This window comes from Microcaecilia unicolor, chromosome 1 (genome assembly GCF_901765095.1).
Source record: "Microcaecilia unicolor chromosome 1, aMicUni1.1, whole genome shotgun sequence".
Taxonomy (NCBI): Eukaryota; Metazoa; Chordata; class Amphibia; order Gymnophiona; family Siphonopidae; genus Microcaecilia; species Microcaecilia unicolor.
The window spans coordinates 121,209,613-121,225,833 of record NC_044031.1 but is presented as its reverse complement, the minus strand read 5'-3'; the positions used below and the strand labels follow the sequence as shown (position 1 = coordinate 121,225,833).

Here is a 16,221-nt window from a genome sequence, read left to right as displayed (position 1 = left end):
TCTCTCTCAAACATACACACTCCGAGGAAAACCTTGCTAGCGCCTGTTTCATTTGTGTCAGAAACGGGCCTGTTTTACTAGTTTGCTAATAAGGAAAATAATTTTGTCATGTTTTCTGTTTGATGATGATGATGATGGTATAGAAAATCAATAGGGAACATCTGTTACCCTTTCAAATAGTACTAAGACTAGGGAGCACTCTGCAAAGATAATAGGTAGTACTTTTAAAACAAATCAGAGAAAGTATTTGGCACTCAACATGCAATTACGCTGTTCAATTTGTTACCAGAAGATGTGGCAAAAGCAGTTAACAGCTATGTTCAAAAAGGGTTTATACAAGTTCCTGGAGGAAAAATCTATAAACCATTAGCAGCCAGGTAGACTTGAAAAGCAATTTCTTACCTTGAGTGTATACAACAAAGAATGATTGGTACTCAAGGCCTGGCTTGGCCATTGTTAGAATATTGGGCTTGATGGATCTTTGGGTTTTATTCTTTTACCTACAAATCCATTTCTGTAGACATACCCTGCATTCACATAAGCTCCTCCAATAATGGGCACAGAGCATAACTAGGAGATTTCCCCTTTATTACTCACAGAAAAATCAAGTTCTGGTGTCACCTCAGTAACAGCAATAGAAATTCTGCTTACTGCCTACCATGTACATTGTGAATAATACAAAACCCTGCAAAAAAGACTCAGAACCTGCACTGCAAACCTACTGCCCCCAAACAGCACTTGCTGCTATAACCAAACAACCCAGCAAGTTCATATTTCCAGAGTGTCCCATCGTGACCAGGGAACATGAGGGAGGAGAGAGGGAGAAAGTTTATGTTGGCGGCTGAAGGTTGCACTTTGGGCTAGTTTTGCCTATACGACCTCTGCTATGCAGGGCTCTGGACGGGTGCCCCTTTTGTCCATACGTCTGCTTGTATTACATTCCTGGGGATGTCTGAGGGGGTCTTTTACAAAGCTCACAGTAAAAATCAGCTGGCAATAAACACTGCATTTACGCAAGCTGATTTTTACCACGAGCTAAAAATGCTAGTGTAGCTTTGTAAAAGGCCTCCTAATTTTGGCCTGCATATCAGTACACATGCTCTTTTCGGCATGCACACTTGCACACATGTATTCACCCCTTCAATTTTATATAGTTGTTTTCTGTGTGGAAGACATATATTTTGCATGTGGAAAATATAGACTGACCTCCTTAGTTCACAAAATGTAATTGTTTACTTTGCAAGTAGCTATTTTTCACAGCTTTCCACGTGCTCAATTTTATTTAAATGCATAGTTGATGAGTCACTGCAATGCAAAATTATGCTAAGCAGCTCGTGAACTATGAGCACATAGTAACACTGTGTTAAAATAGCTTCGGAAACATGATTTTGCAAAACCTCACTGCACCTAAAAAAATTCTAAAGAAGTAAACAGTATTATGCATTGGATAGTACTTTGGCCTCAACATGTTTGTTTCAGTCTGACATTCCTGACCAACAAAATGTTTTTCTTCATTATTATTTCTTACTATTTATAGTTTTAGAATAGAAGTTTGTAATTAGCCATTAAGAAAAGGAAAATAAATGCCTAGAGGTATCAGGAATTCTCTAGAAAGGAAGTTAAAAAAAAGAGATCCTTTATAGAAATTTTACAACACAATAATTACAACAAAGGAAAAACTCAAAAACGAACCCAAGCTTAAAATATTTTCTCCTTTATTCTATATATGGTGCCCATATTTGAGCGCACATCTGAGATCTGTATGCAAATTAATTAGTTAACCAGCTGTTAATTATTGATGTTAATTGGCAGTATAAAATGTTTTGTACATTTTTGGGATCTTGCCGGGTATCTGTGACCTGGATTGGCCACTGTTGGAAACAGGATGCTGGGCTTGATGGACCTTTGGTCTTTCCCAGTATGGCACTACTTATGTACTTATCTAGATGTCTTTACTATTTGAAAATTGCTGTGAGATGGCCGTTTTTTTTGGATGTTATAAGTAGGATGTCCCAATTCTGACTTGAAAATGTCCTTCCACATGTCTTTGTAAAGTAGCCTTAAAATAGGTACCTACTTGGCCTCCCAACCTTGATGATCTGTTATGAGATTAGCCTTTTAAAGAGGGCATGTTTCAAAGCCACCTCTACAGGTAAAACTGTGGGGTTTTTACCCAAGGAAATTGACTATGTACTACTACTACTATTTAACATTTCTAGAGCGCTACCAGGGTTACGCAGCGCTTTACAAATAACTGCCCACCTTGTGCAGTTAGAAGAGCACTGACTGTGTGACAAAATATGTGCATTCAAATCCAGGCTAAAATTCCATCGTTCTAAGACTGATTAGTCCTGTTTTTTCTGTCTTGAATAAACTGTAAGCTCTGTAGAGCAGGGATTGTCTCTTATACTTGCATACAGTACTGTGTATGTCTAGTAGCACTATAGAAATGATAAGTAGTAGTAGTACTTTTAATTGAACGGGAATTGCAGTAACATGTGTAGTGTTGTATGTGCAAAACTATCACATATTTTCCCTGGGGAAAAGCACCCAAATTAAAAGGAGGTGTGAGTGTCTGCAGTACCTTTCCCTTAAGCAGTTTTTAGTGTGGAAGTACACACACATTTTCACTTTGACAATTTGGTGGTTAAAAGGATCTGCAGACTGCAACAATGTGGGCCACATACAACTTGCCCTCTAAGGAAACTAATAACTTGATCCGTTCCCTCTGAGGCTCGCTGTACATTTGCAGTCAGTTCCCAGAATATACCTAATTGTTTCATGAAGAATGGATGACCATACATTTTACAAAACCAGTGTTACTTGAATATAGCTGTAAGTAGTAAGTCATGACTATGAAAACAAAGACAAATTTTAGGGGAGAAAGACAGGAGAGGAAGGAGAAAACATTAGGTGGAGTTTAGTGCTTTATGCCTTTTGTCAAGTGTGGTTATGTTATATGTAGGGTCTCATTCAGAAGATCACTTAAACAGTGGCCTTTACATCTGTTAATTGGATACATATGCAAATAGTGATTTCCTAAAGCTGCTATTTACACCTGTAGATGGCTGAGGCAAAGATATTTCAAGGCAGGCCCCAATGTAGACATTGACAACACAGGCATCTGCCTTCAGTGCCAAATTTTGATAGGTGCCAGAATGTTGCACAGTGCCTCTATTCAGGCCTCCCCTTGCCTTTTGCACTGCTGCCCTGTGGCAGTAGCCTAGAGTTCAAAGTAAAAAATCCAGTGCTGGGCCCTATGTCTTAGCAGCACCCTGCCCTTTCCTCCTGCACAGGTTTCCAGTTACCATGGAAACCAGTCTGAGAGGGCAGGGAGGCACAGACCCTGCACTAGAATCTTACTTTGGGCTACTGCCATGGGGCAGTGGTGGGAAAGGCAGCAGCAAGCCAGAAAGTGAGCAGAGGAAGGGAACCAAGGGAAGGATTGGGGTAGTGGCTGTGGGGATGACCACTTCCCTCTCCTTGCCCATGGACGCTTAAAGTTTAAACCTGGCTATTTCAAGGGGCATGGTTTGGGCAGGCTGAAAATTTATACATATATTAAGGTTATCAATAGAAATCAAACAAAATAAAACATGGAAAAGAAAATAAGATGATACCTTTTTTATTGGACATAACTTAATACATTTCTTGATTAGCTTTCGAAGGTTGCCCTTCTTCGTCAGATCGAAAATAAGCAAATGTGCTAGCTGACAGTGTATATAAGTGAAAACATTCAAGCATTACTATGATAGTCTGACAGGGTGGGAGGATGGGGGTGGGTCAGAGGTATGCATGGGGACATCAAAGCATATCATTGATATTCTAACAGGATGGGTGTGGGTAGGTGAGCTAGCACATTTGCTTATTTCCGATCTGACGAAGAAGGGCAACCTTCGAAAGCTAATCAAGAAATGTATTAAGTTATGTCCAATAAAAAAGGTATCATCTTATTTTCTTTTCCATGTTTTATTTTGTTTGATTTCTATTGATAACCTTAAGAGTGGACTAACACGGCTACCACACTCCTCTACATATATTAAACAATTTTCTCCATCTGTTTTTGCACCAGCTCGAGGGCACACCCAAGCTTTACAAAAATGTTCATTTCAGCCAGGGCTGCAAATGAGGGATTAAAGGGGTAATTATCCTTAATCCCCTGTTTTTTATTTTTTTTAAATTTCTCTCTCAATTGTTCAGATTCCCCAGAGTTTCATTTTGGTACCCTGAGTGGGCACCAACAAAATTAAACCACCAGCCAGTTAATTCCTGGAACTTATATGCATAGTTTTGTAAAACTGGACAACTGTACTTATGGGTGGAAACTGCTGAATGTTGCTGCTCTTCTACATAGAGTTTTGCTAAATCGTTTCTTGAGTTCAGCAGAGCCCTTTGTAAAATTCTGAAGAAATGTGAACGTCCTGACCTGGATGTGTCTTTTTATTATTATTATTATTTATTGCATTTGTATCCCACATTATCCCACCTCTTTGCAGGCTCAATGTGGCTTACAATGTATCATGGATAGTGGAAATGAAAGGAGAATTGACATTTAGTGTTACTGAAGTATTTTGGGTTGCATGGTAATGGAAAACATGATAATGATATAATGTATGGCATTCTTAACATTATTAGATGTATGTGAGGATTTCACATGTTTTGGTCTTTGTGGTATGTCTTGTCGAAGAGATGGGTCTTCAGCAGTTTGCAGAAGTTGGTCAGTTCATAGGTCGCTTTTAGGTTGCATGGCAATGAGTTCCAGAATTGCGTGCTCTTATAGGAAAAGGTTGATGCATGCATTAGTTTATATTTTAGGCCTTTGCAGTTGGAGAAATGAAGATTAAGGAATGTGCAAGATGATCTTTTGGCATTCCTATGCTGAGCCCCAATGCAAAATGGAGCTTCACATTTTTAGGTTCTTGATGCCACAAATGATGTTTGAAGAAGCAATCTTTTACTGTTTCAAATTTTAGTTTTCTGTTTGCATAAATCTAATTCTTTATCGCAGTTTTTCTCAACTGTGTTGGAATCTTGTTTGTTCAGCACCATCACAACATATTTTCACAGCTGTATGAGAGTTGAAGGGGGACTTTTATTTTTCCTGTCTTTCTGCAAATCACTGTTTCAGTGGGAAGCAAGTTAAGTCAGCTAAGAACACAGAGATTGTTAATGCTTTATTTTTTTTGCCTTGTGTCCTCACTTGCAGGTGTCCTGAGTAAATAATGGAAGCTGTGGGCAGGTGGTGGTACCTGCATTTGGTCTGTGTGCTGATGGCGAATTTCGTCGGTGCCCGCTCAGGGTACCATAAAGAAACTCCGGGGAATCCGCACACTGGGAGCCTGGGTGAGATTGATCACGAGTGCTGGGAGACCTCTTCTCGGAAGCTGGTGGAAATGAAGAAGCTCAGAGTGGCAGATACGGTCATAGGTCTCTGGGACTTCATGATATACCTGAAAGAGTCACAGAACCCTAAACACAATGCCCTCTTTGATGATCTAGCCCAGGACTTCTGGGATATCTACGTGGACTGTGTACTCTCAAGGTCCCATGGACTGGGCAGAAGACATTTAATGCCCCCTGAGTATTTTTTTACCTACTCAGCAAAAACAGAAGGTACATGTAAAAATAATAACTATACTAAGGCATGAGGTTTTTTTCATTAATCTAAAAAAAATGGTGATGATTTATCAAAGTGATTAGTCACATTAAATAATCTTTTTTTCTCTATATTTAAATGGGTATATTTTTGCAGTTTTTCTTTGAATGTAGGGTTGGAAAACCTTTCCAAATCTGTTCTGGTGCCTCCACAGCCAGTCATGTTTTCAGGCTGCCTGCAAAGATTAGGAGATCAATTGGCATACCTTGGAGACATAGGTGTACCCAAATTTACATCATTTGTATTTATTCTGCTCCAGCTGTGTGTCACCAGGACAGGTTTGGGAAGCCTGGTCTATAGCAAAGCTGCTTAGTTAACAAGGCTGTTGGATAGCTTAGGGCAATATCTTTGAAATCGGTCCTTAAGAACTTCCCTTAGCTGCTCTGATTCTCAAGTTCTCAGACGAATATGCACGAGATATGCATCACTTCATAACACCGCTGCAAAACTGTGTAATGCTAGAAAATTTGATCATGTGACTCCATTTTTCATTCAGTTGCACTGGCTTTTGGTCACTTATCGCATTCATTTTAAAATCCTTTGTTTAACACAAGGCTTATTACCTCAGTGTCCCTTGTTTTCTTTCTGCCTCTGTAACACCATGTACAGCATCCAGGATCCTGAGATGTTCTACCTGCTCCTGAAAAGGCTGCACCAGAAAAGGCCCTTTTACTAAGCTGCATAGGCACGTACACACGTCCTACACATGTCAATTTTGAACTACCTCCCAGCTACCACATGGCCCGGGCAGTAATTTCATTTTTTACACACATCTGCTAGGCCAGCGTGTGGTGCTAACCGGGCAGTAACCTGATTGTGCATGTGCTGACGATTCCCGCTAGTTAACACGTGAGACCTTACCGTTAAGTCAGTGGGTAGTGGTAAGGTCTCAGGCCCAAAATGCACTGAAAAATGGACCTGCACGCGTCCAATACACACGTCTACACCAGCGCAGGCCATTTTTTGGCGCACCTTAGTAAAAGGACCCCTCTGCTTTTTACTTTTTGGGCCCCAGGCTCTGGAACAGTTTACCTCCCTTGCTTTCCCAGCAGAGATTTCAGGTGTTTAATGGACTGTTAAAGACTCTTTTTTTTTTTTCAAGTAGCCTTTGGTTTCCAGGTGTGAGTGATTAACCTCCACACTGTATTTTATCTATTGTCTTATTGGGTTGTGTGATTCTTGTGCGAATGTAACCTTTCCTTTTGAAACTTAGAGTTATTTTCCCTTTATATTCCTTATGTGGTGGTTTTATAAAATGTACAGTGCTCGGACCTGCTGGCCAGACTGAGCGGTATATCAAGTTTAATAAGCATAAACATACATTGGCCTGATTGTTGAACCCAATGTGTAGAAACATATCTAATGAATATTCATTAGAGCTAACTTGAGAACCAGACTGGCTTTGTAAGACCCAAGGACTGCTTTGAAATAAGTGACCTAAAGCAGATATGCAGGTAGTTTATTTGCTCTGACACATGCAGTGGCGTTCCCAGGGGGGCTGACACCCAGGGCGGATCGCCGATGCACCCCGCCCCCCCAGGTGCAGCGCCCCCCCCTGGTGCAGCGTGACCCCCCCCCGGCGAAAGGACACCCCCCCCCCACCTGGGTGAAAGAACCCTCCCCGGTGCACGCCGTTGGGGGGTGCCGCGCGCCAGTCAGCTTCCTTCGTTTCCATGCTCACTCTGCCCCGGAACAGGTTACTTCCTGTTCCAGGGCAGAGGGAGCATGGAAATGAAGGAAGCTGACCGGCGCGCAGCACTCCCCAGCAGCGTGCACCCAGGGCGGACCGCCCCCCCCCTTGGTACGCCACTGGACACATGGTTTCTTTTTTTTTGGGGGGGGGGGGAGCATAAAGCCTGTCTAGCATGAGGAAAAAGCCTTTTATGAAATTGCATAACCTATGTAAAAGTGTACTCAGCCACACATGTGTAGGTGTTCCTGGGGGCATTGTTTGTGTAGAGCAGGAGCAGAGTTGCATTACCTATATATATGACTCAGTTCTATAAATGGCACCCATATTTGGGTGCTAATGAAATTTAATGCTAAGTGCTATTCTATAAATGGTGCTCAGAGTTGGGCGCAGTTTATAGAATAGCATTTGGCGCCGGGTTCAGCACCCAGTTTTAGGTGCAAAGATTTACACTGAGTAAACCTGGTGTAAATTCTCATGCTAAATTAGATGTGGATCTCCCTTATTCTATAAAACTGGGCGTAAATTCGAGGAATGCCCCTGATCCACCCATGCCCCTCCCATGGCCATGCCCCCTTTTTGGATCTGCGCATAAAATTTGTGTGGATCCCGGTGCCTAAAGATATGCAGACAAATTTTAATTAATGCCAATTAGCACTGATAATTGATTATTAGCGCCCAATTATCAGTGCTGATTGGCTCATTAATCTATTAAATTGCACATACAAATTGGCCATGTGCCCATATTTGCATGCGCAATTTTGAGTGCCATATATGTAATTAGGGCAATATTGTATAAAATATGTGGGTACAAGCATACAGGGCTATATTCTATACATCACACCTTGATTTCCACACGGAACTCAAAGCGGATTCTATAAAGTATGCTTTAATTTAGGCATATGATATAGAATTTATGGGAGTGGAATGGGCAGGTCATGCACGTTGTTATAGAATACACCTGCTCTGCGCCTAATTTAAGTATCAGGATTTACAACAGGTTTTATTTGGCGTAATAGATAGTGACTAAATTTTCTGATAATACGGTATTCTATAAGCACACACCACGATGTGAAGGTACATACCTTCGGATTCTATAAATGGTGCCAAAAAATGTGTGCTGAAATGTATGCACAGATCAAAGATATGTGTGCAAATATTTATTTATTTGGATTTATTTACCACTTTTTTGAAAGAATTCTCTCAAGGCGGTGTACAGTAAGAATAAATCAAACATAAGGAATAGATAATACTCACTAAAAATATTCAAATAACAATACAAAGTATGGCATAGTATACTACTTACACTGTCAACACAATATGTAAAAAAACATTTTAATATACAGCGTAGGGTATAAACAAAGATGGAACATATAGATATGTAGGAGAGTAAGAGGAGTTAGAAAATAAGGGAACTAATTTAACGAAAGTTGCACACGAGGTCATAGAGATGATTAAATGTTATCTCAGCTAGGGTAATTAGTTAACGAGTCATCAACTTGCAATAAATTGATGTTAATTATTGTAGTTAATTGGCAATAATTTTATTTATTTGGATTTTGCTTACACCTTTTTCAGTAGTAGCTCAAGGTGAGTTACATTCAGGTATTTCCCTGTCCTTGGAGGGCTCACAATCTAGTTTGTACCTGAGGCAATGAAGGGTTAAGAGACCTGCCCAAGATCACAAAGAGCAGCAGTGGATTTGAACTGGGCATCTCTGGATGGTGAAGACTGGTGCTCTAATCAGTAGGCAGCTCCTGCACTCCTCTAGGCTGCATGGAATTTGGGGTGTATTCTATAGCATTCACATAACTTAATTGTTTAACTAGCTAATCAGCGCTGTTAATTGGATGTTAACAAGCAATTATCACCATTAATCGACATGCAATTAAGGATAAATTGCATATCACTAACAGTAGCTCCGCAAGCTCATTTTTCAGTTCTATCAGTACTCTAGGATGAATACCATCCGGTCCAGGAGATTTGCTACTCTTCAGTTTGCTGAACTGCCCCATTATGTCCTCCAGGTTTACCGTAAAGTCCGTAAGTTTCTCCGACTCGTCCGCTTGAAATACCATTTCCGACACCGGTATCCCACCTAAATCTTCCTCGGTGAAGACCGAAGCAAAGACTTCATTCAATCTCTCCATTACTTCTTTGTTTTCTTTAATCACCCCTTTTACCCCTCGGTCATCCAGCGGCCCAACTGATTCTTTTGCAGGCTTCCTGCTTTTAATATACCGAAAAAATTTTTTACTATGTTTTTTTGCCTCTAATGCTATCTTTTTTTCGTGGTTTGGTAATATGTTGTATCTGGAGCTTGTTGACTGTTTATTTTGATATACCTTCAATAAAAATGTTTAAATATAAAGTATCACATACCATGTAAAATTAGTTTATCTTGTTGGGCAGACTGGATGGACCTTTCAGGTCTTTATCTGCCGTCATTTACTATGTACTATGTTATTAAGATTTACATGCATAGCTTGCTAAACATATTCTATAACATGGTGAGCTTAAGTTCTAAGTTGCATACTTGAAAAGGAGGCAGGGCGTGGGCATTTCTTATATCTATGCAAATTATTATAGAATACACCCGCTCCTCACCCTATTTAGGTGTCGGGATTTATGTCAAGTAAAACGTGGCCTAAATGGATGTGACCATTTTCTTGCGCACTAAACTATAACACCAAGAACTCAAATCCACTACTGTTCAACTCAGAAGGTGGTGTGGCCAGGGATGGGGCAGGGGCATTCCAAAAAATTGCGCATATTCTTATAGAAGACAGTCATTCCCACACACAAATGCCAAGAGCTGGATGCCATCATTTACACCAGGTTTCAGCTGGCATAAATACTGGCAACCAATTTTGACTGCAGGAATCGGCGCTATGCGTGATTCTATAAACGGTGCTGAACTTGGAATGCTGGTTATAGAAGAGGGCTCTATGCCAATTTTTTTCTGGTGCTCATTTTTCAGCGCTGTGTATAGAATTATTACCTGTGGAGTTTCTTCAGAGCATGGTCAGAGCACAGACCTGTGTAGACTATAACACTGTATAATCTGTGCTTCTATTTTTGCAGTCTAGGCCCTAGAATTATACTGGATCTGGTGCTGTTGTGTTTGTGCCTTAAATATAGGTGCATTTTCAGTTGCGTATGCTAGTATTCTATTTAGAATAAGCTTCAAATAGTAATTTTCATGGCACCTAAATCTAGGACCCCTCATAGAATTAATCTTCATGCGTCACTCATTCATTTTATACAGTGCAGGATACATTGCAGTTCTGCTCTTGCGCCACTTGGACTGCGCCTCTGGGAATGCCTACGCATGGCGTAGGTATATGTGTGCTGTCCTGTCACCAGCCAGATATCACAGGGTACCTGTCAGAAACACAAATAGCAGCAACATTTCATGCTACCAATCCCAGGGCAAGCAGTGGCTTCCCTGTGTCTGTCTCAATAGCAGATTGTAGACTTTTCCTCCAGGAACTTGTCCAAAGCTTTTTAAAATCCAGATATGTTAACCGCCATTACCACATCCTCCAGCAGCGAGTTCCAGAGCTTAACTATTCTTTACTTGAAAAAATATTTCCTCCTATTTGTTTTAAAAGTATTTCCATTTAATTTCATTGAGTGTCCCCTAGAGATAGAGATAAAACTAATAAAGGCCCTTTATACATGTAAATGCAGAACAGCCTTTATAAAACTGCCTTCAAAGAGTTCTTAATTTAAGGTCTGTGCTGCTCGTGTTACGAGACTGCTCCTTGCATCAACCACCCTGTCTGTGAAGAAACCCTTTCTTTATCTTACTTCTGAATCACGTCAATGAGCACTGAGACTAAAAAGTTATACTTTGATCTCATCAAACTACAAAACCTTTCAGCAGTTACCCTAAAAAATAACGGGGTAACTATAAACAAAAACTGGGGGAGATTATAAAAATCTCAGTTCCAAAAAAATAAAAATCAAACAAAGAAACACAAACTGTTCTCACTGCTGTCTCACACCTCTACACAGCATTATAGTTGATTCATGACCATTTTGGTGGATTCAAACATTTTCCACATCCAACAACAGTGTTCTCCACAGGTAACTTAACCGGATCACTGTTCTCCCACTACCATTCTTCAGTCCGTATCCCAATGTTTGCAATATAATGTAACCCACAGTAGATCATCCCAGATGCACATTCACTAAACGCCGTGTAGAGGCGTGAGACAGCAGTGAGAACAGTTTGTGTTACATCTTGAGGATCATTTGATTTGAGGATTATAACAAGAACTGAGATTTAAATCTTTGAATATGAAAAGAACATTGGGATAAGTATTTTTGTACACAAGAAGAACACTGTGATAAGTATGTAGATTGTCTTCTCCGTATCTCCATTGTAATCCGTACTATTTGACATTCCTGGTTGTGTGATTAAGATTGTTATGTATATTTTATGCTGTGGTAGGATTGAGTGTGGAATGATGTAAGGTTGGGTTAGCATGAGTGGTATGAATGGTATGGTGTTGGGTTTTATTATGTGATAGAATTTATTGAGACATTTTGTACACAATTTATAATAAAGGCATTTGATCATAATAGTTGTAAAAGATTCTGAAGTTTTGATATATAGAATTTGGGAATGAGGTGCCAAAATTGTGATGCAGCTTTACTGACACTTAACTTTTTACGTTATGCAAGCTGACTCAATATCAGGTACAGTATTTTTTAATTTATTGCCTGGGCTGCAAATTTCACAATAGATCATGAAAGCAAAGATCACAAAAACTTTCATATTTAACTAGAAAGCATATGTCCTAATGATGTATTTCTTTCTTATTCAACAGGATTTGACTTTACAAAACATCTGTTCTAATTATGTAAGTAGAAGGGAATTAAGAGAGTTGAGGAAGACATCTTGCTGAAGGAAGACTGCCAGCCTTAAGAGCACTCTCATCTTTGGACAGATCTTAACAAGTTGTTCTACAACCTTTCCAGTGTATTTTGTAAAGCACGTCATGAATTGTAATAAATCTCTCCTATTTACCTTTATTCAGACATCCACCATAGTTGCCTTTTCAAAGCCGCAAGTGTGAGTCAAACCACATTACTATGTACTGGGTCAACATCTTGGTTCTCTCAGGTATAACTGTTTATTAGGTTGAAATCAAGATTGATGTATTTTGTGAGCAAGAATTCTTGCAATTTTGTGTTTTATTAAAAAAAAATCACTGAAACCCAAATTGTATTTTTTTAAATGAGTGAAATAAAAATCAAGTGACTGCTTGGATCCTTTCCAGTCTGGTTATTGGACTGGGCTCATGAAAAACACGTTGGTCACCCTTAGTGATGATTGACTGGGGAAGATTTTCACTGCAGATTTTACTGGTTGTAATGGCTGCCTTCAACACCATTGATCACAAGACCTTATTGTCCAGATCGAGGGGCACTGATATCAGAGGCAAGGTGATATGGTATATCCATGGGTATTAGGCAGTGGTGTGCTGGAGCAGACTCTCACGGGCTCACGAGAGCCATTTGTTAAGTTTTTAAGAATTTTGGGAACCGGTTGTTAAAGTAGGCCCCTCCATGGCTACTTTAAGAACTGGCTCCCAAAATGTGGGCTCAGGCTCCCTCCTGAATTCTCTTTTACTGTGTTGGTAGGGATGCCCGCCAGCCAAGTAAATAGACTGGTGCTGCTCTCTGCTCCTTGTTTCCACCTCTGAGAGCAGGCTGGGACTTCTCCTGCACTGCAAGAAGTCCCAACTTGCTGCTCAGAGCCAGAAACAAGCAGCAGGGAGTGGTGGCAGTCCATTTATTGGCTGGTGGAACTTGGCATCCCTGCTAGCAAAGGTTTGTCTAGCATGCACATATGGGAATGGGGGGAGAGAGAAGCATGTGTTGCCCCCTGTAGTACACCCTTGGCCCCCTCAAATTGCAGGGCTGGCTATGCCCAGAGAGAGAGCCTGTTGTTAAAAATTTACCAGCACACCCCTTGTATTAGGGTTTTGGGAAGAAGAGATACTTGCTAATACTGTGGAATGGATGGTACCTTTTTGCATCCACTTTTAGATGCTGTCAGATTCTTTGGGTCTGAGTTGCATTGCTATGCAGATGATCTTCAGAGTTGTCCATTAGCAGATGTAGCGGCATGAGCAAGGGTGGGCCTGGAGCCTTGATAAACACAGCCACACAGAGGTTTAAATGTGAAGCAAAACAATTTATTTATATGCAGGAAAATGGGTGAACTGTTCATTCACAGGGGAAGGAAAAATAAACACAAAAATCATACCTTGTACTCAAAAAAACGTTATCTCTCGTGGACTGCTCTTGCATGGTGTGCTCTAGTCTGTCTCTCAATAGGCAACACAAACAACTTGTCTCTGGCCTGGAGTCCCATAGTTAAAGTTTTGTCTTTCAATATTTTGCACAATCATGCCAACCTTGGCACTGAGTTCCAAACAATCTTGGCCTACCTACGTGGAGGTTTTGCAGTTTACACTTCCACAGTGGAGGCATATGCTGGAGGGCTTTTCTTCACTCCTCTGGGCCTCCCTATCTGAGATGTGCTGAGGGTTTTTATCTTGCCTTGACCACGCCATTACTGCTCTGCAGCCTGACTTTTAAAGATTGCTCTGTGACTGTGAGCAAGGGCAGCAGAATATCTTTGTGGTTGGAAGGGCCAAGCAAGCCAATCTCCAGCCCCTCCCCAAGCTCTACAGTTGCTAATACTATGTTGAGCAAAATACTGGTGGGGCCATGGGCCCTGTGGCTCCCCCCCATTCCACTGCCTGTGACTGTGAGGGAGTGCTCTTAAGGGGGAGTGTTAATTTCCCATAGTCTCCTTCACAGAAGATAACATAGTGGATTCAGTTGGGATGGTTAATAAGGAAGTAATTTTCTAAAGTGTTTAAATAGCCTCTTGTACTGATTGCTGTAAAAGTATATGTCATGATATGATAGTGCATACTTTTGCCGGTAGGCATGTACAGGAGTGGAGTTTGGGTGGAGTATGGATGGAGTTTGAAAGTAACACAAAAATGCCGTATTGGTGCCTAAATTTAAGTGCGATTTGCACAACTATAGAATACTAACATGCTCTGTACTATTTTTTAAATGACGCGCACAACTTGCATAGCATGTAAATGCAAGGGGGCCTTTGCTGGTCCTGCCCATGGGCTGGGCATGGGCAGGACCAGCATTAACATGCATAACTTACTATAAGTTACGTGCTAAAGTGCTGCATTTAGGCGCATGCATTTACACCTGCTATTGATCCGGCATAAGTGGGTGTGCCAACATGTAGGTACATAGATCCAACTTATACCAATATCCTATAATGGAATTTGGCACCCAGATGCCGTTACAGAATTAGCAATCAGCTAGCTACCTCTAGGCACCTATCTTGTGGTGTCCAGTTATAAAATTGCCCCAAAATATGTTAATCTACACACAATAATCTAAGTGCAGACATTTATACCTGCTTGAGAGCAGATGTAAGTGTCTGCGCCTACAAGGTAGGCACAATTTCTGTTGTTTATACTGGTATTTCATGAAGACACCTTGGTGCCTATATGTCTCTATAAAATAGTGGATAAGTAGGTGCCTCTTTGCCCTCATAAACCAGGCGTCCTATTAAAATTACCCTCCATATGTCTAGAAGCCATTTCAACCTAACTGAAGGCTAATACATTAACCCTTAAGCCACTAAAGACAAAAGTCCTTTGTGCTCATAAAGCCTTGGAAAATATTTCAGACTTACAGATTATGTTTGATGGGGCCTCCCTGTCTTCTACATCTCACATTAAGAGTTTCAGTGTAGTTTGGGATGTGTTGCTTAATCTGGAACGTTTTATTGCCTCTGGTTAAAAATGCCTGGTACAAGCTCTGTATGATGTGGTTACTTAAGCTTTACCTGACTGTCTCTCAACGAAAGGCAGCATTGTACTCATTGGTTTTGTTATAAGTCAACAATTGCTACTCTCTTTTTGTAGGTCTTAACTTTGAAGGGTCTCCAGGTCTGCTTGGTTTGGTTGTAATTTCAGGGCCCCTATCAGCCTCATACTATACAATCTTCAGTGGCTGCCTGTAGAGTTTGATTCAAGGCATTAGTTGGGTCAAAATATTAAAACATTTAAATACCAAGACAACATCTTAGATCAAGGGGTGATTTCTTATTAATGTCCCCCTAGGAAGAGACTGTCAGATGTGTAGGACTAGGTCATCCGCCTACTGTATTTATTGAAATCTAATGACATGCCTTTGCTGAAAATTACCCATTTCTCCTGTGTCACCACAACCCGTTGAAACTCTCTTCCCAGCCAGGACACTATGGCTACAAAGGGGTTATTCCCTGATTTCTAGATCTGATCAAAGCCCATTTCTTTTGCATTCATTTGTCTAAATTTTAAATCTATCAAGATTTTTTTCTCAACCCCACTGATGGAATGATAGAGGGAATTTCAAACGTGTTCTCTATAACTGTGTCTGATTTAAATTTGATTGTATTATTTGCTGTTAAAATGTCTGCGATTTGATTTATGTATATTTTAATGTAGCTGACTGAGGAAGCTTGCTTGGTTTTATTGCACATTGCCAAGCTTAGACAGTTAATAACTGTAGTTAAAAACACTCAAGGGGCACATATTTCGTACAATAACCACTAAAGCAAACTGCCAGTTTATGTTAAATGTTTTGCAAAGAAACCCCATCGATAACGTCCCAAGGAGGTATGTATTATGCATGATAAACTGTATTGTGCAGCTTCTAAAGTTTGTATTTTATCACAGCCAACTCTTGTTATACATATATCAATAAAAACTATTTTTTCTATGCAAATGAATGTCTGTGATATTTCAAGTAACTCTTCCTAAATTTTTTCAAA

At 40.4% G+C, this 16,221-nt stretch overlaps 2 protein-coding genes across 2 annotated transcripts in view; one reads left to right on the top strand and one right to left on the bottom strand.

The window, feature by feature from the left end:
* LOC115468139 (protein FAM237B-like) overlaps positions 1-12,252 on the top strand; it is a 35,422-nt gene extending 23,170 nt beyond the window's left edge. The window contains exons 3-4 of the mRNA XM_030199685.1: positions 5,207-5,613; positions 12,185-12,252. Coding sequence (XP_030055545.1) covers positions 5,223-5,613; positions 12,185-12,213 — 420 coding nt within the window. The 5' untranslated portion in view covers positions 5,207-5,222 and the 3' untranslated portion in view covers positions 12,214-12,252. The remainder of the gene's footprint in view (positions 1-5,206; positions 5,614-12,184) is intronic.
* LOC115468148 (cilia- and flagella-associated protein 69-like) overlaps positions 1-16,221 on the bottom strand; it is a 640,933-nt gene that overhangs the window by 110,595 nt on the left and 514,117 nt on the right.